This window comes from Stylophora pistillata, chromosome 2 (assembly GCF_964205215.1).
Source record: "Stylophora pistillata chromosome 2, jaStyPist1.2, whole genome shotgun sequence".
In the NCBI taxonomy this organism is placed as follows: domain Eukaryota; kingdom Metazoa; phylum Cnidaria; class Anthozoa; order Scleractinia; family Pocilloporidae; genus Stylophora; species Stylophora pistillata.
In genome coordinates this window covers 50,262,378-50,285,511 of record NC_142520.1, presented here as the reverse complement: position 1 = coordinate 50,285,511, position 23,134 = coordinate 50,262,378, and the positions used below count along the sequence as shown (strand labels likewise).

General features: G+C 38.1%; 1 protein-coding gene and 1 pseudogene across 3 annotated transcripts; one reads left to right on the top strand and one right to left on the bottom strand.

Moving 5' to 3' along the window:
* Positions 1–97: 97 nt before the first annotated feature.
* LOC111333093 (adhesion G protein-coupled receptor D1-like) lies at positions 98–16,877 on the bottom strand. 3 transcript variants are annotated; one of them, XM_088748260.1, is made up of 20 exons: positions 16,859–16,877; positions 15,411–15,495; positions 14,953–15,047; positions 11,156–11,527; positions 10,460–10,518; positions 9,909–9,953; positions 9,555–9,699; positions 8,841–8,969; positions 8,272–8,344; positions 7,570–7,666; positions 7,378–7,436; positions 7,116–7,245; positions 6,263–6,375; positions 5,517–5,619; positions 4,889–5,036; positions 3,779–3,863; positions 3,609–3,675; positions 3,251–3,333; positions 2,624–2,750; positions 98–2,348 (listed from the first exon to the last, which is right to left on the bottom strand). In XM_088748260.1, the coding sequence occupies exons 3-20, from the start codon at positions 15,026–15,028 to the stop codon at positions 2,088–2,090; spliced, it is 2,172 nt and encodes a 723-aa protein (XP_088604386.1). In that variant the 5' UTR covers positions 15,029–15,047; positions 15,411–15,495; positions 16,859–16,877; the 3' UTR covers positions 98–2,087. The 3 variants fall into 3 exon arrangements, with proteins under 3 accessions (XP_088604386.1, XP_088604384.1, XP_088604385.1); XM_088748258.1 differs by lacking the exon at positions 16,859–16,877 and adding an exon at positions 16,245–16,393; XM_088748259.1 differs by lacking the exon at positions 16,859–16,877 and adding an exon at positions 16,245–16,384 and having other exon boundaries at positions 15,411–15,499.
* A 1,452-nt stretch (positions 16,878–18,329) lies between these two features.
* LOC148740115 (uncharacterized) overlaps positions 18,330–23,134 on the top strand; it is a 5,445-nt pseudogene continuing 640 nt past the window's right edge.

Genomic DNA, 23,134 nt, shown 5'->3' with positions numbered 1-23,134 from the left:
AGGAGATAGTAGCGTGGTTACCAATGACTCTAAAGTTAAAATTAATTGTCGATCTGGTATTCGTTAACCTTTAAATTAACAAACAGTTAAATTCAAGCCCAATCAATACAATACTTTAATTTGCGCAATTATTTTTCCTCAAAAAGGTGCTAACGAGATGGAAATCAGCCACCCCGTTCAGCGAATGCTTTTTCGCCTCAAAATTTAGGAACTTAAGACTTTTCAGGTTTTTGTCCATGGAATAGGTCCAGCGATTTCAGTTTGATCCCTTAATAAGTCAACAAGGTTTTATTTCTATTGCAAAAGTAAAATCCACATATTACCATATTTTTTCGTTTCTTTCCCCAAAAATGAAATTTTATTCTAACAATTCAACGGCAAAATGATTGATTGATCGAACTCAAGAGGCCATTACTCGTGGCTCTTGATTTTCACTTAAATTAACGCAACAATGCCTATATGGTGATGACTTCCATCAAGACAAGCTATAAAAGGAAACTGACATACACAAAAAAATAAGTTACAGGTGCTCTTTTGAACTATTATTCCTAAACAAGCAGTTTTGGTGGATCCTGATGAAAGCCTAAATTTTTCTTTTTCATATTAGCTCTGGCAGCACGTGCCATGTGTTTCATCTTCTCGATAATTCGCATACAGCATTAACGCCACAAAAAAGTTGCGTTAATATTTTTTAGGTTATGTGATTTAGGGGTTCGAAATTTTTTGCCATTTAACTGAGACTTCAAAAATATGTCAAGCAAATAAAATACCACCCTTAGGCGTCCATCACACACGTATCCTTACTTCCTATGTGCTATTCATGAGAAGACGGCCTGGATTATTTCACCTCAGTAAACTGACCTTACGAGTGAAATTGTATTATAAAACAATATAAGGGAACTACTACTAAGACGATTAGACAGAGATTCTAACGACTACAAGATCCCAAAAAATGACACATGGCCTCAGTACAAGTACAAAGTCGTAACCATTGCTGTTCGTGAGTTTCTGCATTCTCAAACGTGAGTCTTCCACAATTCCTCTAGCTTTTAATTCTGTAATCCGTCCCTCTACTCCCAGTTTCTTCTATGTGAATCCAAAAGAGATGGAGGCTAACTCGATAACCTCGCGGTTTTCTTAGCCTCCATGCACGGAGTCTGGAACACTGTTACCTTTAATTTTTTACATATGTATCTTTTCCTGTTTTTTTTTTTTTTATGTTAAAACAATTGGTTCATGCTTTTAGCTGTGCACTTTTGAGTTATGGAACACGTGGGAAGTTTGTGGAGCACTCAAGAAGCTAGAGTTGTCCTGGGCTATTGCCTCGGGCAACTCTTACGTTTCTTTCGTGCTCTCCAAACTTCCCATGTGCTCCATAACTCCGAGGTAGTGCACGCTAAAGAATGAACCAATTGTTAATTACTAGTATGTTTCGTTGCCCCTCTCATGCTTAGTTTTATGGTTGTGCAGTTTAAATTGAGATGTGTTTTAAAACACATTTATTTAATATACATCAGATAACTTTAAAATATCCATTTAGAATTTGAAGATGAAGGATAAGAAAATGCAAGAGAGATTATAGAATCTCTTAGAATATTCCACAATCTACACAATTTTTTTCAATTTTCTGCATCAAATAGTATATATGGATCTATGATGTCAACCTCATCTCGAGATTTCTCAAAGCAAACTAATTTACTCAAATTATTATAAATTTTGCTGAAAATTCGACAACAAACGGTGCCGACGTTTTTGGTAACCAGGCCTTTTTTTCCTTTACATGACGCGGTCTCGCTTCTTTTCTGTCATGTTGCTCGGCGATCTATTTAAAAAACTGCTAAGAACTACACAAAAACATATTTTTGTCGCGTTGTGGCATTGTTTCGGCTCCTCTTTTCTTTTGAATAATGGTGGCAGGGTTGATCAACATTTTTAGCATTTATGGAGAAAATTTCCAATGGTTCATGAATGCAATTTAAATCTTATTAATGTTTGATGAAGCAGTGGTACCCTAGATAGAAATTAGATCCTTGTCACTCTTAGGGTTAAAGAATAAAAAACTGATGCAGGAAATTGTAGATAAAGTTTTAGCGAACGCTTGGAGGAGGTAGTCTGACGATAAATGCCATCTGTTCTCCTGGTCTAGTGTTATGATTTAGCTCTTTTTTGTGTTCTTCAGGGCATATTTGCCGTTTTCGCTTGCCACCGGACTGCGCAGACATATCTGCATGAGTGCGGCTAGAAGAGCTGCTGTGAAATATGTGGAACCTCCATTTCAACATTTTGTGGTGGAATGCTGCACGAACTTCACTGTTTCTCAGCACATGCAAGAGGAAAATGAGCATACCCTGAAAAAGACACGTGATTGATTAGTTCCATCATTGAATTAGAATTTCTCGCATCATATAGCTTTTGATTTTATTCCCTCTTGATCAAAATCGAATAAGATTAAGAGACTGTCTTCCTCACAAAAGTCCTTTTGATCCAAGTGGACAAACGCGGTGTGAAACTTAATAAGTGGTTCATCTTACTAGGCCTTTGGACTGCATGGGGTCAAGCGCGCCAGGCATTGGACCAAAGCGTTTGCAACTTATAGACCTACGTACATGTAGTTGGTACAGACCTGTGAGGAGTTAAGTATTGTAAAAATATACTGGAACTCCAATCCTGCGTCTGTGACAGCCAAAAGACCAAATATCCAAGTTAAACCCAGTAGAGGGCTTAAGATGATAAACGACTTCAGAGTTTTTCTAAAGGCGAATAAAACGCAAAACTGCTTTCAAATTACAATTTTCTTTTGGAGCTATACTGTGCAATACACATTTCGCATGTAAAATTATTTTTTCTGCAATAAAATGAAATCGTTCGAACTATCTGTTAATTATAAGTGAATAATCGAGAAGATTCTCTCACTTGTCGAATAACGCAGAAAGGTTCAAAGGTTCAAGAAAAAACCCAAAACAATTAATATGACTTCATCCAGTTTAAGACTTCAATAAAAAAAAAAACAACACAAACCTTCGAGTTGATTAATTAATTTTAAGATTTAAATAAATAAGAGGCTGTAACAGCGTTATTTCAAAATTCGGATATGACCATAGTGTTTCATTCATTTTAGTAAACGGCAAAGCATATTTCGAGGAAAAATTATCATTCGGTGACATTTTCCTCTGAGACTTGACGTAATTTACGCGATTTCAAGAATCCTTTACTTTAGTTTCCATGCTACCGCAGGCACTAGAAGACATACCTCAAGATCTTCATTTTAGAGGGATTAGGTTCATGGAGATTCCTGATTTCTCGTAACACCGCCATGACTATCCCAAGGTTGATCTTAAAGAAAGAAAAAGCAAAAAAAAGGCTCCAATCACTTGTCTATGGGGAAATCATATAAATAAGTCACTTAGTCGGTCAGCCAGCCAGCCATCCAGTCAGTCAGTCATTCAGTCAGCCAGCCAGTAAATCAGTCAGTCATAATATGTTTCAACCACCATTCATTCAGTCATCTTTTCATTCTCTCGTTCATTCATTCATGTATTTATTCTTCTTGTTTGTCATTTCCAGCCATTAGTTAAGATTGCAATAAAAGCAGAGAGAAGAGGACTTACAACTGTCACAAGCAACACAGGGACGATGAAGGCCCAGCTCAAGGGCTTGTGGAAGGACAACCAGCAGCTGAAAGTAAGTTCAGATGACGGATCTGTTTCTAAACAGTTTATATGACGGTGTCTAATGAAATTAATAAGTTATAATGATGAATAAAGCGCTGTGTACTTACAAGTTTTCATTTGTGTAAGTATCAAGTCCTTTTTTACCGCCTGAGCCAATTATTAGAGAAATAACTATTGGTAAGATTGGGAAACCTATGAGATAAGAAATGGAATAGCAATATAATTCAATAAAAACACAGCTCAATAATTCCTCGACACGATAACCTCCATAGTTAAAATATAAAAATCAGCTCAACAGGATGAAGTACGACAACAACAGAAGCAACAATAACAACAACAACAAAAATAACAAAAGAATAACAACAATAACGATAACAGCAACAACAACAACAACAACACAAATAACAAAAAAATAACAACAATAACGATAACAGCAACAACAACAACACAAATAACAAAAAATAACAACAATAACGATAACAGCAACAATAACAACAACAACAAAAATAACAAAAAATAACAACAGCAACAATAACAGCAGCATTAACAACAACAGTGAAATTAATATCAAGGACAGCTGTATTATGAAATGACCTGCCGTCCCTGAAGGAATCGATAGACAAGTTCTATTTCACATTCAATATTTAACACACAAAATACAGCCAATCAGAATACAAGAAAGGCTGTGTTTCACCCAACTTTCCTATTGTACTTTGTATTGCTTGTGCTGGCCTCAGCAATCTCTATGAAATAAAATCTGCAACGTTTTCGAGAGTTACGGCCAAGAAATATCCCACTTCTCACTTGTATTTGATTGTGACTCGTTTGATATTCTGTGGAATCTTTAACGATTATTCCACGAGCGTGCGCTGAATATGAGATGATAGATAACCAACGAGGCCCGTAGGGCCAAGATGGCTGGAATCATCTCCTATCCAACAAGCGCAATTGGATAATTGATTTATTAAAAACTCTCCAAAATATAGATAAGTCTTCCCAACTTTATTTTACAAGAATAAACGGAAAGTTAGAATATACAAAAATACTATCGGTTTAACTCGTCTTCATGCGCACGCATAGTGTGATGGCCCATAACCCATGATGGCTAAGGCAATGAAAATATTTGAATCGCATCCACTGATCCAGTTTCTACTAATATTCGGACATCATCGTAATTATTTTCATCACCAGAGCAATGACATCGTAAAGTTTCTTACCCCAGCCAAAGAAATAGAGGTACGGCATGTTCACTGTGTTGAATACCTCTACAATCATTATGTACAAAAAAAATCCCTCTATGAGCATCCACCCAAATGCTGCCAGATAGAAGTAGTGGAGTAAAACAGCCACTAAGATGCACACGGACTGAAATGAGAGATCGAATAAGCTGATAATTTAAATTCTCCAAGGAAAGATCAAGCCAGGAGACTTTGCACCACATCTTACATCAAAAATGGTCCCAGTCTAGTTATCTTCACATGAGAAGTAGTTCGTCTTCTTGAAATAGACAATAGTGAATGACTTCGGAAGTAATGAAAGCGAAACTCGCGAACTTTGCCGGAGGCTTTTCAACGATGTGAAATGAAGAAATTTAGTTCACCTAGAAATTCGGCAGAAAAAATTGTATCGCATTTGTGACATGCATTTTGTCTTGGCGAGTTTGCAAGCGATATTTACTTCTAGCGACAACTCGCCGAAATGTGCTGCAATTCATCCATCGAACAAAACAAACCGCGCGGAATTTCTTCTCTGAGAGATGAGACGACTAAGCTTACAACACATAATATGAAATTGATTGTAAAGAACGACGAATTATGTGACTACAAATGGAACTTTTTTTCGCACCTTATTGCTGGTAGCATCGATTCCGGATAAAAATACTAGCTGAGCAAGAAACAGAGCTGTGGAAAGATTTAGCCTGACTTGGATTCCTTCGGCTTTAATTTTCCTGTTTAAAAGTATTCAAGAAATTAGATAAACATGGAATTTTTACTTGGCAACCGCCTAGAAGTCTATAGCAAACATAACTGAGAAGGAATGGAAGAAAGGTACATAGTGCAGAATATGTTGATAGGTTCTTTCTCTGCTTCTCTTCCATTACTATCAGGGGCGTAGCCAGGATTCTTTAAATAAAGAGGGGGGGGGGGGAGCAGAGGCTGCTCACCAGATTGTTATGACCTTGGCAGGCCAAGATATTGTCATGGCGTTTTCACCACCTGAATATTGTAGGTTGTTTGTTCATATATCCAAATTATTTCGTTACTCCCACCGACGCAGCCCCAAACAGTTTCTTTCGAAACTATCAGCCTTCGCTCAAAAGAAGGCTTACCAGGGGGGGGGGGGGTCACGGGCACCCAGGAGCCCCCTGGCTACCCCCTTGACTATATCAAAGGTGATTAAAGTTAACTACAATAACTATACTGACCTCAACTTTAGAAAAACGAAGATATTTGTCCCTATTTTGGTGGAACGATTCCTAACTAATCTTTTCCTAAAACAAATTGCTCAAACAAGATATTACCGTACAACAAAACCTCGGCGTTACTTTTATATCTAGAAATTTTTTCTCCCTTTTTTTCAGAAACACTCACATAAATGTCACATAGACGAATATGACCAGTGCTTCCCCAACGAGGGATAAGAAGCAACCAACGTAGGTAATAATGAGCAATGCCCTTCTGTGCTCCGGTGGAATGTTACCTTCCTGAGAATCAAAAAGAAAAAAGAAAACAGGTGGAAAATGAGATAAAAATTACAAAGTGGTTGAGAGATTATGACTCAAAAGCTTTGGATTCGTTGGAAATTCTACTAACTCCGCGATTAGCCGTTCCAAAAGTGATGTATTGCTAAATAACGTTCGAAACGTCAGCTTTGAAACTTTTTACGGTGGCCAATTTACATTATCAACTCAGTTGATAAAACCAGAATTACCTTATAATACTACCCTACCGACGCAGCACCACAATTTCTTTAGAAACTAACCCCCTTTGTTCATATCTCTCCACAAATAGCTTGTAAAAAAATGAACTATTCATAGCCCGAGGAAGGGCTAACCCTCGAAACGTCAGCTTTTGTAATCGTTACGGTGGCCAATTTACCATTTCAACTTTGTTGATATATCCAAATTATCCATAGCCCGATCTGATACGAACAGACTTGCCTTTGAAGGAATTATTAAAGTATACTTCCTGGCGAATAAAAACCAGTGTGATAAGAATGACCCAAAGACAAAATTCAGTAGTCACAGAGGTGGAATGGAGCAATAAGCTTAAAAAAAATATCCAAACGTAATCACGATCACTGCAAACAACCTATACAATTAGATGCGTGCGCATAAGCGACGCACATGGCACACGATGAACTTGAAGTCTTGTAGGAAGTTTTATTTTTTTTTAGTTCTCGAGATAGCAATGACTCTTGGATGAAACATTTACAACATCACACCTCAATGTCCTTGTATTGCATTAGAACTGCGAAATTGGTGAGGTGGTTACAACTGCAAACAGTCGAAAGCATGGAAGAATCATTCAGTACAGTGCAGCCATCACTTGACCACGAACCGCCGTTCGTGGAGCTAAAAATGATTTGATAATAAACTATGGATAAGAAAGAAGAAAGACTGAAATAGAAAAATAAAGAAAGAACCTTCCACATATACTAAATGCCCAAAATCTAACTGATGGATTGAATAATTAAATTGACCTACTTGAAATCCTCCATCCAGAAGACGCATTGCCTTTCGACAATTTTTGGATCAATATTCAGCTACCAAAGGAAGCGTAATGACGTTATGGTGAGAAATGACTACTACACTTTCCATCTAATATAAGCCCCATTCAAATGGTCGAAATTCCCTTGCCGATAACTACATTTAAAAACACAATATAATCTATTTTACCTCGTTGTGACTAAAATAAATAATGATTTTATCTTGAATAGTTTCATTCTGAGGAGGGTCAAGTTCAACTCCAACGACATCAGAAATCAGTGTAGAGCTACAAAGATAACAAAACATACTTAAATCTTGTGTGTCTATTAGTATATCACTAGCTAATGACACACGAGTCTATCTTGACATTTCTGAGCTATTTGTACCATTTCCTGTAATTTTTTTCCCCCAGAATCTATTGGAGTTAAAAAAAAAAAAAATAACAAAATGAAATACGTAAATTGAAGCTCCCCCTGAGTGGCTATTCGGCCACAGTGTAGAGTAACTAAGTGGTTAAAAATCCCCACTGGCAGGAGGCAGACCAGTGGGCCATTTACAGAACACAGCCGAGGATTTTAACTAGTGGCAACTGAGAACAAATCCAGTGATTAGCAGGGGGGAGGATTTGAACCCGAGACACAAGTTCTGCACCCTGACCACTCGGGCACGCCGCCTCCTCTAGCTTGCAAACTGAAACCTTAAACTTGAATGGAGCTATCCACAGATTAAGTCCCAGTGAGAGGACTGTTTGTCAGCACGGTATCTCGGCTCCTCCCATTTACGCTCTCCTTACACCTGCTATTGGAGAACGAGAAGTTAAAACAGTAACTAATATCCTTTCGCCTTCCACTTAGAAACGACTCTCTTTAATGGATAATTACTAATTCTTACATGCTGCCGTTATAATTCCAAAGACTGGCTTCATTCCTTGCTTTTCGGTGCAATAGAACTGCAATAACCCTCCCTGAAGGAATGGCGAAAAAATTTAACATATTGATAAAAATTTGCATACTTAATCAAAAGACAACTTGGTTACTTTTTTAACTGCCGGTTAGCTCAATGGATAGAGCGCTGGACTGTTGTGCGGGAGGTCGAGGGTTCGAGCCCTGGCCGGACCAACACTCAGGGTCTTAAAATAATTGAGAAGAATTTACTACTTTTCTATAACATCAAAAAATGGTTAGATATTCTAGTCTTCTCGGATAGGGACGAATAAATGGAGGTCCCGTCTCCTGCAGGGTTGGGGTAGGAGACGTTAATTTCCCACCCACGAGATTACTGTGTGATGGATGTCCTCCCCGGGGGTGGGATGGGTGGGAGGGTGTACTAGCACGAATGGTTCCTATGTTCCGTTGTAGTCCTTCCCCACTGCAAAACTTAATGCAATGAAAACGGACTAAATTAAATTAACTCCAACTGATAATGAATCTTAGCGTTCAGAAGAGACTTCATATACTTACCTGCGTCCTTAAACACTTTGTAGGTGATAATGACTTGGACCATTTTGCTCTCACTGCTGTTGTTATTTATATAAAAACTGATCTCAACATCAGTGGAAACTCCTTTAGGTGCTTTTCTCACTTTAGAAACTATGATATTTCAGTAAAAAAAAAAGAAAATGAAAATGTAGAAATGGAGTCAAACGAACTCTACAAAATGAGCTGTACATCGTTCGCTATAGGACTACAGAAGGCGTGAAGTCATCCAAGATGACAGCCAACTTGACAGCCGCCATCCTAGAACGCCTTTCAAAACAAAGAAAAGAAAAAATTTGAAAGTTAGCATGAAATTTCTTGGAATTTGATCCTAAGTATCCGAATGTTTCGGATAATTTTTCAGAAACACTTTCATCGAATAAACATAAAATCTAGCAGTTTCATTGAGAATGAATTCCTAGTTATTTTCTTGAGGCATACTGTTACCACAGTAACCGACTACACCCAACTCGCCCTTAAAAGAAACATGCAATCCACAATCCTCGTGCTCAAAACATCCACTTTCCTGAATTTTTTCATCGGTAATCAACCAAGTGCGTCATTCAAAAATTTAGAACTTTTATCAATAATAGAGAGATTGAAAGCCAAGTTTAAGTGAAGAGAAAAAGAGAGAAAAATAAATTTTCTAAACAAAACAAGTTAAAAATTTAAATATCTGGCCGGTGCATTGATACTTACCAAGACCAGATTCCATTTCTGGAGTGTAAGTATAATTCCCTTCTCGACAATAAGTTTGACAGCAGTTCAGGAGTGTGTCTTCGATGTGGCAGCTACCCATCGGCATTCCATCATGCTCTTCACAAGACCAGGAGTATTCTAACGCCTGTGGATGCAGCGGGAGACGCATAAACAATTATATAGCTGCTTTTAAATAAAAAAAAAATCATTTGCTATTGTGAGATGGTACTTGCTAAAAGGAAGTACTTTGTTTACATTGAAATGAGAGGTGAGAAGTAATTTTGTACTTGGTTTTGGTTGGAGGGGGGGAGGGTGAGAGTACATTTGTTTCAGGAGTGTTGGGATATATTTTACCTGACTGTCTGAACGAGGTCCTTTGCTTTGCACGCACTTTGAAAGCTGGATTAAAAAGAAAAGAGTGATTTTTTCAGTGAAGTTACGAATTAAAACATCATCTTGGTAACTGTTGGTTAACAAGTACACAGCTAACCGCCTCCTGGCTAGCTCAGTTGATGGAGCGCCGGACTGTTGTGCGGGAGGTCGAGGGTTGAAGCTCCGGCCGGACCAACACTCAGGGTCGTAAAATAATTGAGGAGAATGCGCTACCTTTCTACAGTATCAAGAAATGTATGGATATTCTAGTCTTCACCGGATAAGGACGAATAAACCGTAGGTCCCGTCTCTTGCAGGGTTAGGGGTAGGAGACGTTAATTTCCCACGCACGAGATTACTGTATGGTGGATGTCCTTCCCTGGGATGGGATGGGTGAGTGTAAGATTGGCCCTGAAAAGCCCATGTGGGAGTGGTCAACCAACGTATGTATGTATGTATGTATGTATGTATGTATGTATGTATGTATGTACAAATCGGTAAAACCACCAAATGTGCCATGATGTTGTACTTACCAGATACTGACGGCATTGATCTGAATAATCACGAGACTCAGCATCAGGCGATGAATCATCTGTATGTAAGTGAAATGGATTCTCGGCAATGGGGTATTTAGAGTTTGGTTTTGGAACAACCTACTTTATAATCCCTGAATGAAATTTTTCTTTATTCTCATCCTTTGTCTGCTTTATATTGTACTAACAGAGTAAGGAGAAGTTCTGTCTTAGTCACTTATGGGAGTTAATGGTTAAATCCCAGAACTGAGCAACATGTAACACCAGAATTATCATGAGATTAACGTGAAAAGTGAATCATTAAAGTTTAAGAAAGTTTTGTGAGTCCAAAAATCGACAAAGAACGCCCTAACGTGGTTCGTATGAAAAATTTATCATATGCTTCCTCAGCGGTGGATCTAGGAGCAGGCTTCGAGGGTATTCCTCATCACCTGGCTGACACCAAAATTTTTGTAACGAATGGTGTTATCGCCCTACTAGAAATGAAACATTTAAAATATGCTGTATTGATCTGTTTCTTAGACTATCTGTACCATATAATGTAAAATGAAACTCCTTAGTTTTGTGGCAAAAGTTTGGATCCACCCCTTAGCTAAAATCTGTGGCTCCGCCGTTGTACCTGAAAGCATTTTAGCTGTACTTATTTTATTTCAGTGAGAAACGACCTGAATATTGTTAAATAACAATAAACCTTACCTTCATAGGAAATTAAAAAAGGAAGTTTCCTGCTGCAGTTTATCGACTTCAGCTTCATCATAGACTTACTAATGGCATAACAGCGGTCAAACGGTTGTCTTTTGTCCAAGAGCTCGCGGGGTGCCTGAGCTGAGTTGTTAGGTGGAAGCCCCCAATGGAACGAACCTTCGCTATCGAGTCTCAGAGCAGTCCAGTAATAACTTGAATACGGCTGGGAATTCTTTATGAGTTCTGCTTGTGCCTCGCAGAGTTGCTCTATACTCACAATACTTGCCAAGGCAGCGCCACTTTCTAATGGAGAGTCGTTGAGGGCCGAAATCCACGTAAAATTATATTCAATTGGCTCGTAGCTCACATTAGCGGAGCGAGTTTCTGAAAAGCAATAGAACTTACCCCATAAGCGCGGCCTTTCCAATAGTAATATTTATGATCTGTGCAAAATAAAGTTGTTATACGTGGATAAAACTGCAGCCGGTTAGGGGGATTTCACCATTTTGTGACCATGCTAGATTTTGAAGATAAAAAAGCATCATACTCGTTTGTAGATTGATACGACACGACAGATTGTAGCAAAATCGCTGACTACATTTGTAACTCTGTCGTTGAAGAACTGCGAAATCAATTCAATCCACATGACAATCATTAGAATGGCAGATCGTCAGTTCGCAGAGATCTATAAGCCCTGTTAAATTTTGCGTAAATTTATGCAAAATGATGGATTTATTGTGGATTGCGTTTGTAGAAATCTAATAACACTGTACCCTAAGATCCCCTACGTACTGTAGAATTAATGTAATGCACGTACTAATGCATCAAAAGTAGACCTTGTGCAATTCTTTAATTAAGCATTTATTAATTTATATCAAATTCGAGATTTATCTTAACAGAAGAGCCCACAAATGTAAGACATGCTTCACATGATATATCTTTCCCGATCTAATACCGCCTGTGACACTATAATATAATAGGAAACATAATTGGCCTGATGTCATATCGTGTAGATATAGGCATGGCGGTTATCTCCTGCAGACACTGCATGTAATTCTACATATATAAATAGCCTTTTTATCGGTTTTTTATTTATTTTTTTATTTTTCTAGGAGCCCATCCTCAAACTACATAAAAGAAATAGTTCTTTCCTTTGAAATTGGGCGGAAGAAACTAGCATATTTTGAAAAAGTAACTCCAACTTTTGACCACAAACAGTCAATTTAAAGTTCCTTTTTGAATAAATAAAGAGAAACATCGATTTAATGTTCCGGTGTTTGTGATTATTACCGTTCAAAACAGAAAATGCGAGACAAAATGCACTAGATTTGGATTAAGGATTATAAATTGGAGCGGGTCCTTAACTAATGGGATTTCACTGGAGTTCAAATAGCATGAGATAAGATAACGAAAGTAGATCTGAATCAGAGCGGCGAAATACAGCTTGAGGATGATGTTGATGACGTCAAACTTCTGGAGCTACGAGGAGAGCTTTGGTTGTACGATCACTGCCGACGATAATGATTTTAGATTTGAACGGATCAAGTTTAAAGGTACTTGATATTTCCTGAATGACAAATACTAGCTTTAAAGGACCGACCGTGTCAAAACAAATAGTTCACAAGGGGGTTATATGTTACAATCAAAATCGTGAAGGTGTAGTCTGATCGTCCGGGTGAGTGTAGTCCTTAGAAGGACTGTTGTCGGTGGTAGTGACTGACGTTTCGACAACCTGTGCGGAAGTCATCATCAGAGTCAAGTGAATGATTGTTGTCTGTAGAATGTTCTTATTCCAGTTCGTGTGAAATGATCGGTTGGTTTTGCCGTGATGTTATTGGCTGTAAGACTTAAGTGACGTAAGTCGGTCGTGATTGGTCTGTTTGGATCTGTCGGTAAAGTTAGGTCGTTCTTTTTCGGTCGTTTGTGATTTTTATGTCTTGAATTAGTCGTTTGTATGGAGCGGGTAGCAGTTGACATCTGTTTAAGGGAGTCTGTTCTAAGTTAGTAAACCAGCTTTCCAGAGTCATTCGTTGAAAATAGTCAGTGCTGTAGGTTAGGCATTGCGCAGAGTCCCAGTCAATGTTTTGGTTGGTAAGTCGATGTTGTTCAGCAATGTGATTGCTGACATTACCTTTCCTCGTCGCCCGTCTGTGTTCAGTAAGTCTTGTTGTGAGGTTTCTGCCAGTCTCACCGATGTAGGAGGCTTGGCAGTCGGAACAATTGATCTTATAAATCGTTCCCTGTCTGTTCCTTTGTGATACAGAACATCGAGGAACGCGCTCTTTCGACTTGCCAACAAACGATACCGCTTTGGTTACGTGACGTTGACGACACATTCACTGCCGTTCGACACGACGAAATTGACGCATTTCACCACCACTTTAACGAACAAAGCACAGACATACAGTTTACCAGAGAAGTCGAAGAAAATGGCAAACTTCCTTTTCTAGACTGCCTGGTAAGCCACAACGACAACTCATTACGGACGACAGTTTACAGGAAACCGACACACGCCGACAGATCACTAGACGAGTCATCCTACAACCCTAAATCACACAAAGCCCCAACTATCAGAACTCTAACACGACGCGCACAACTAGTATGCGACTCGACAGACAGCTTATCCGACGAGAACAAATACTTTCACCGTGTTTTTACGAAGAACAACTACAACAACGACTTCATCCGACGAAACACTCACCGACCCACTACCACTACCGAAACACACGACACCGCAACCCCTACGACTACAGCAACCATACCGTACCTAATAGGCATGTCTGAAAACATCTCGCGCATTTTACTACCCTTCAATATCCGCGTCGCCCACAAACCCATCACCACACTACGTCAGTTACTAACCAACGTTAAAGACAAAGACGAACCGAGGAGCAGACAGAGAACGATTTTTAAGATCAATTCTTCCGACTGCCAAGCCTCCTACAGCGGTGAGACTAGCAGAAACCTCACAACAAGACTGACTGAACACAGACGGGCGACGAGGAAAGGTGATGTCAGCAATCACATTGCTGAACAACATCGACTTACCAAAAACAACATTGACTGGGACTCTGCGCGTTGCCTAACCTACAGCACTGTCTATTTTCACTGAACGACTGACTCTGGAAAGCTGGTTTACTAACTTAGAACAGACTCCCCTAAACAGATGTCAACTGCTACCCGCTCCATACAAACGACTCGTTCACGACATAAACATCACAAACGACCGAAAAGGAACGACCTAACTTTACCGACAGATCGAAACAGACCAATCACGACCGACTTACGTCACTTGAGTCTTACAGCCTATAACATCACGGCAAAACCAACCGCTCATTTCACACGAAGTGGAATAAGAACATTCTACTGACAACAATCACTCACTTGACTCTGATGATGACTTCCGCACAGGTTGTCGAAACGTCAGTCACTACCGCCGACAACAGTCCTTCTCAGGACTACACCCACCCGAACGATCAGACAACACCTTCACATGTTACCCCCGGGTTCAAGCCACTTACTGCATTACAATCAAAATCATTAACCAATGACGAAGACTTACTCTTGATAGCAGGAAAAGCGAAAAAAAATTTAAGGAAAATGGATCCCGCGAAATTATTAACAGAAAAAGAAAATTTCTTTTTGCTGTATTTATACGTAGTCTAAAAAAAATTTCGCGTTCGTTTCACGAAAAGTATGTTTCTTAATTAATTGCACTTTAGTGTTAAATTTTCAATAACCCTAGACCCTCTTCGTTTTTAATTTAACGAGAAAAGCATGGAACAATATTATTAGGATTTTTCTCTTACCCTCAACGAAGTGAACTAGCAAGGCTAGCAACATTTGGAAACGCAACCGACTTGAACCCTTTCCTGTTTGATTCATCTTCTATCCGTCGGTTGAACTAAAGAGGAAACTGGTTTTATTTAAACGTATCCATAAATTAAACTCCATCCTGTGAAAAATCCATTAGCTTAACTGGGCCACTACACGTCGCGTAAAGTCTCGACTTCGATCGATCCTGCTGACATCTACGGGTCGATTTTCAGGCAGTTTTATATCTCTAACAGACTTGAAGATGTAATGCATAACTTGTGATAATTGTTCTCAGGAGTGAAACATTTTAGACTTTATTTTAAAAATGAGTAATATATTCACAGCCTTAATATTGTCCTCACTCATGTTGCTTTCCGGGTGGCAAATTATGGGTTTTAACATTCATTTTGAAATAAATGTATAGTCATACGTTTATATGAAATGCACTTACCTCATTGAATCGATATTCGTTGACTGAACGTCGAAGCCTTGAAACAGTTTTGGTAAGGGCTCAGCCAACTCCTCCAGGTGTAATTCTAGCTTGTAAATGAAATAAATTTTATTCCTCGCCAATCAATATTATGTATTCGATTCCGTGACTCAAGCGTGCTATTTTAACTTTAATTGGGTTTCCTAATTACTGTGTTTTCTCTTTTCTTACTAATATATTATAAGGATTAAAATGCCTACTTCCATTTTATTTTAAAGTATAAAAAATTGTTGGAAGGATACAATATTTTAAGGACTCAAATGTCAAAAATATTTAAAATGTTTCCGTTATCGACACAATTGTAGAATAAATGTAAAAGTGCTATAATTAATAATGACTATATTTGTATTCACAGTCATAACTACAGTCGCATGTTAAACAGTCGATTTAATTAAATTTTTCAAAGAAAAACGACAGCAAGTCGGCCCAAATTTTGAACGATCGCGAAACTCAAAATGTCTCCTTGAAATCTACCTAAATTTCGAATGAAATATTCTTGTACAAGATATAAATATATAAATATATAAATATATATATATAAATATATATATATATATATATATATATATATATATATACATACATACGTATACCTACATATATAATTATATAGAAACGTGAAAAACCTTATCCTCGAATCGGAGAGTGCTCTACAATCATGTAGTTTTGTAATCAATTGTATCGGAAAATAAAAATGAAAACTTCGCACTACAGAACTGTTTCAAAAGGGGCTGGTAGTCCTCTCTCGTCAGGTGCATCTGACTACATATGCATACATACATAGGTGGGGCATACTTTTTAAAGCTCTCCTGGATCGTCAGCCTTTCTTCTCGAAGGTCCTTAAATGAATTGTCTCAGAGCATCGTATCACACAGATCAAAGGCTTTTTACGAAAAGCTGCCTTACAGCTATTTACAAAGCTGAACCAGACGAAAATTTAATTGATGTATGTTGTGACGCCGCAGCTCACCTGCTCGCGTTTCCATTTAGAGCTGATTCATATCTCTATAAGCTCTTTTATGCGAGCAACCTGTGCATCAATGGCTCCTACGTACACTGGCTATTTTTTGGCATTATTATGCTAATCAACATATCCTAAGGCGAAACCTTCTGGTCCGACTTGTTCAGGATATTTCGCCGAGCAAGTACAAGGAAAAGGTATTCATAAGATATCCCCGGCCGGGACATTGTGTTGTGTTCTTAGGCAAGACACTTTACTCTCACAGTGCCTCTCTTCACCCAGGTGTATAAATGGGTACCGGCGATTTGATGCTGGGGGTAACCCTGCGATAGACTGGCATGGCATCCTGGGGGGAGTAGAAATACTCCTAGTCGCTTCATGCTACTGAAACCGGAGTTAAGCACCGGCCTAATGGGCCACTAGGCTCGTAAACAGACTTCACCTTTACCTTTTAAGATATCTGTTTACATGTTGTGCCATATAACACATGCTAAGCAAGCTCCAATGCAGTGTTTAGGTAGCTACCAAACGGTTTGCCTGTTGAAAAAAAAGATTATTATGGAAATATTGGATAATAAGGAATAGGAGGAACAAAAAATATAAAAGGTTTGCAAACGCATCCTTGAACCAAGAGAATATTTGGTTCGTAATCATCTTCATGTTCGTATGCCGCCGATTCACTCATCAAAATTGTGCGCCATTTCGCAATCTGGTGTCAATATAATTCTTACTCTATTGTGTGAATTGAAAAAACAGCCATTCACATACTGGTTTCTCGTTAATATTGCGAGTTCATGTTCAGAGCAACACAGTCCGGTTTATCTTGAATATTTCAATACGGTGCGATTATAATTCTTGACTTAAACACCCACCTTCCTGGAGCAGTAACTCGTTTAAAATACGAGCACGTGTAAGCAACATAAATTAATCAAATCAATTACAAAAAGCGAAATATAAGAAACTATTAATCATAATGAAAAATGAAATAAAACAAAGATTCAAAAGAATAGCTTTCATAAGCTTTCAAAACATCACACAAAAAACTAAAAATTTGAGGGAAACTACAAACACATCCGTCTTTTTGATCATGAAAAAGAGTTTTAATCTTTCAGTGGATTCAGCAGAAATTCAACCGGACGACAACAAATTTTGAAGGAATGGAAACTCACGCCCTAGTAGACTTTTAACTCACACGCAAGCTAAACACGTGCTGTTTTAATCGATCGGTGAAATCATGATTACTGCTCAAGAAAATTAAGGCATGGCTCACAACCCTGAAATAGCCGTATTTTTATAATTCTACCGTAACTATTCCAAAGTTTAACGAATTTCAATAAAATTTGAGCAGGCGAATCCTTGAACGAAAAGGAAGAAAATAGTGCTATTTTCACGTGATAATGTCACGTGACCGAGCGATAAGAAATTCTGAAGTACGTCAAAATACCTCACATTTACGTGGCGAAATGGCACCACTTTTTCGTGTGCTTACCCTTAACCCAAATTCAGACATTAAATAGGAAAGGTTTGAACTAAAATGCTGGGCCCGGACCTTAGCAGAATAAAACGTTTGAAAAAAGTTATTTAGGCTTACATTTCGAGTACAGTTTATACGAGCATACACTGGATCTTTTTTGTAGGTTAGACCGATAATTTCAACAAAGTCCGAGCATAGATATGAAGGGCAGGTTTGTCTCCACCCTTCAAGAGTAAACAGTTTGTTTAAATCACGCGAAAAAGTGGTGCCAAAACGATAAAGTGTTGCTCATCCGCCATTTTCGGCCGCCAGTTTTGAACGCCATCTTGACCGAGAAAGTTCTGAATTTTGATCACTGGGGGCTACTTCTTCGTTGCCACGGTAATAAAACGACCAATCAGAGACCACAAAACAGTCGTAGCTGGCCTGGTTGCTTATGATTAAAATGTCGGACGAAGAGAGTTTCTCAGAAGACTTAGTTTCTTCACTGAAAGTTAACTGTTCCACACTTTTTCACGGATTTTACCACTCTGAAAGCCGAAATAAGGTGCAGCGGATTTTAAGCAATCCTAAAGGCTCATCAAAATATCATCATTTTTGTAGTTAAAGTCATTATCCAAGACACAAATAAGAATAAACGCATTTCCAGAGAAAAAAATAAGATAAATTGTTTTTGTTTACCCAAACTAAAACCGATTTTTCCAAGGCTTTCGAACTCATGTTAACACAAATCCAGCCATTCACGGTAATTTGGCGGTACTTCCGGGTAAGTGCGTTGCATACATAGTTTTTTGGCGCGATTTACTGATATTCATGGGATGCAGCATCTATGTTCGATGTAGTTTCCACTCTGTTTTCTTGGCAAATTTGTATTATTTCGATGTTCTCTTTACGTTTCACTTTCGAGGAAATCGGCGTTTTTCTTCTCTGAATTACTCATTTGGAGTCTACAACCTATAAACGGCAGAATATTTTGGATGTGGATTTGTGCGTATTGCTGTTAGGCAGAGCTTTTTAAAACCAAATGGCAAGATTGAATATAATGAAGAACTATGTTGGAAAAGGTATCTAAGTCAGTTCCAAGGTCCTCACAGTGATCGATTTGCAGTAGCAGAAAAGAAATACTTTCACAAGCGCTCAAGGGCCTTTCCCTTCACTTTAAGAGGTGGAAAACAAAGGATAAAAGCCAGTACATTGAGCACTTTAGCCAACAGAACTGGGAAAGTCTTCCTGAGCTCGAGAAAAAACAGCATGAACGAATGAACTGTCAAGGTGGTGCTGTACACCACTATTCTTTTCAGTCTTTATTTCCATCATGGGGAAAAAATAATTCTTTTAATTTACAGCAAGCCATAAAAAAAAAAAACGCAGAATCATGTTTAAAGGCCTTCAAATGCTGCAAATGTGAAACCCACATTAAAGGCTATTAAACAAGCAGCAACCAAAATCTATGAAGACACCAATGGTCCATTTCAAGAAATTTTTGGCATGTCCTTCGCAAAAGCACAGACAAAGACTCCTGGGCTGTGTTTAAAAGAAAAATAATCTCAAGCTGAACTACGGAAACAACGAAGGGAAAAATTGAGGACTGAGAAGAAGTAAATAGAGGAACAATGGTCAAACCGGGACTGTGACACCATGCTGGCCACACGGCAGACGTACAGGCAGCGACAGGAACAGCGTCTTGCTCTATTCTTTGAAACACCAGAGGATGCAGAGAATAGATGTGCCAAATGGAAAAGCTTAGAAGACCAGGGCCTCCTTAAAAGAAAGCGTCACTCGCCAAAGCCAGAAGATCTGCAGTTTGACAAGGATGGGCTTCTGCAAGAAGTTAAAAAAATGAAGGATGGAGAGAGGGTTAGCATTATATTTTAACTGGTATTTATTGTAAGTTTACTTTGCTAGAATGGATTCAAGTTATGTATTAGCAGAGCTCAACAAGACAAGCAACAGAAAATTAATTAATTCGATTATTCATTTAATAAATTATAACATACACTTAAGGACTCTTAATAGTCTCACCATTCTATATGACCATATCATATATTTAAAAAAATGGACTAAGCATTTAAATCAGTGGACCAATTCAATGCAGTATACATTTACAACAAGAAGTTGATTTTTGTCCATAAACTTATCTAATCCCTAGATCTGTTTTTTCCTGTAAAGATAAACTACTCTGAACTTGCCCGCCAATATGGAGTGATGCAGCAAACAAAGTTGGGGAACATGGTTGTGAAAGAGTTCTTAGAAACCAACAATGTACAACTCTCCAGATTGAAACAGTTTCGGGAAAAAACTCCTGCTGCCAGACGGAGGCTGAACAAAATGCAGGGTGGAGAGATATCAGTGCCACTACCAAGCACAAATGATCAAATAAGGGAAACATTAAGGGCAGGAAGTGTTTTGTAACGTTTGGGGCATCAATTTTATCCATGAAAATAACTAGCATAATGGCTTTTCTATATATAGTTTAAACCTGATTTGAATCAAGAATATTATATTTAGTGAACAATTGCCTTTTCTAATATTATCACCCCCATTGCAAGCTCAGTCCTTGTTGATTATGGAAAGATATTAAGTACATATTGGGATGATTGTCAATTCTAATCATTGATTTCCCTCGTACATCTGTAGGTTTTGCAATATACAACCCTTTATAACAACTCAATCATAAAAAAATCCCTGCACTATTATTTGGAAAAATATGGCATTGCATGGAAACCAAGCTGGTTACAGATTAGCCATGCCAAAGGCTTATATACAGCTGTTAAGAAAGTCAATGAATGAAGAATATATTACATAATTATCTTACATATTTCACTTTATTTGCAGAGTAAAATTGAAAGTGGAGAGTATATTCTTGGGGAAATGATTGTACCCCAAACATACAAGAAAGTTGTCCTTGATAAAGACAGGACTATCAAGACAGAACTGTTCACAGTATCAGGTCGAAAAATACTGCTGTCAGACATCCGAGACAGAACACTCAAGCAACATGAAAAGTTAGGACTCATGCATGCCCGAACCGATGAAGATTATGCTGCTATGACCAAAGAACAAGTTAAAATAAGGATTGCACAACTAAATGAACGTACTAATTGCCCTGAAACTGCAACTTTGGATGACTTGAAAAACTATTTGAAACGTGTTGAGAGGACAAGACATCTTATGGTCTGGGCAGACAACTCGACCCTTTTAAACCATGGGTATCTGTTATTGACTGTGAATGCTGTGTACGACGAGGCACTTTACTTCACAAATAAAGAAATGGAAGACCAAGGAAAAGGAAATGTTGATGTACAGTCGCTTGTAGAACGGCCACAAGTTTACATCCTGGCAAGATGTGGATCAGCAGAAGCTGAACAAATAGCATAATTATATAAATACCAGGAAGGCATGTTTGGAAGGCCTGAAAAAGAAAGTGGTGACATTAAATGGAGTTCAAATCACAGATATCATGAGACTTTTTCATGGTGATGGACCACAGCAGGAATTTGAGAGTGGTGAACAGAAGGGTGGAAATGCTGGTTGTTCGGGCTGCAGTGGTGATGCTAAAAAGTACAAGTCTTTAACTGTTTCACTTTCTAAACCCTTCTTTTCACTGACAGATCGTTTAAGGAAAATTATTCAAGGGCCTGCAGGCAAAAAGAAGAGAAATGGGGGCCTCAAATCCTTCAAAAGTCTATGCTTGGAAGAGTTAAGAGAGGAATGCCAAGCAAGGGGGCTACCTACAGATGGCAAGAAGAAGGATCTTGAAGAGACCTTGAAAGAGGAAATGGGGGGAATTCAAAGGGTGCCAGCAATGATGTTCTTTGATCAGGAAAGGACACTGGAAGAAATCAATTTGGGTATAAATTTGAGTTTTTGCTACATAAAAGAATTGCTACCACAGTGACTAAAAGAATGAAATTTGGAGAAAATCGCTTGGTCTGTTTCACTGCATTTGGTGATGTTTAATTACATGTAGCATTAACATTTAAATGATAAGATCTAGGAAATCAATATTTTTGTTAGTAAATGCAAGGGCACTAAGCAGTACAGATTTATACCCTGACACACTTAAAATGTGTGCAGTAAAACTGTTTCAAGCTCTGCAATAGCACACACTAGACACATGAATTGATGAAAATACACAAACAATTATGAACTAAGTCATGGGTCTTGCAGTCAAATTAAAATGTACAAGTATATACACGAAATGTTAACTTTTATGGTTACTTTACAGGAAGCTATGAAGTCTTACCTACAGAACCTCTTCATGATGTGAAAGAGCAGATCTGTAATGTCCTCACTGAACTTCCAGCCCACTTGGAGAGGGATGAAAGTGATCACTTTCAAAGCATCATCAAGTGCACCTTTGCTGATAAAAAGAAACTCCGTGGCTGTGATTATCGCCTAGCAGCTGTCGTCGTGGCTCAGTATCTGAGAGGTAAGGTCAATTAATACTTAATATTCCTGATCTTAATTAATTCTGCACACAGTTGTGACACTTTGGCTTTGAAAAATTTTATTTCCCCAGTCAGATCTCAAGATTCTACCCGAGCTGTCAGCAAATTTAAACGTTCTCTTACAAAAGCTGACAGCAAATTGTACAGTCATGTAACTAGAAAAAGTGCAGTCTCAACCTCCATAAAATATAAAAATACAATTTTCATAAAATATATTTATAAAGTTTTCTGCATAATTGTTAAGATTGTGTTAATTCTCAACAGTAATTCTGACCTGAGTAGTCATGATGCCTTTTTTAGCTTGCATGTACCATTTATTTATTTATTTATTCATTCATTTAACTTTATTTGTATGTGGGTAAAGCATCAGGACTTAAAGTAAATACTAAAATACCATACATGTCTATAGCACTGATTTCTAAAATAAATCATTCAAACTTTATGATAGAATCGCATAGCTTAAAGTAAACACGCGCTCTGATAGGTCAATACGTCAACCGGAAGAGAGGGTATTTAGCGTAGAATCGCACTAACGCATAAAGCAATATAGCTGACGTGAGTCGCGAGCAAAAATTATTGTTACGAACGTAATTAACGTAAATACAACTAGTGCTACGAAAATATGAACAAATATGAACAAATTTATAGAAAACGAATGTCTTCCAAATTTTCAATTGAAATTGAAATTTTTAGAAAATTGGAGGAAACCACTCACGCCCAAAAGTACGAGAAAACGCATAGCAAAAAATCAAAATGCCAGAGACGAGGGAAGAAAGCCAAATGACAGTTCTCGCCGAGG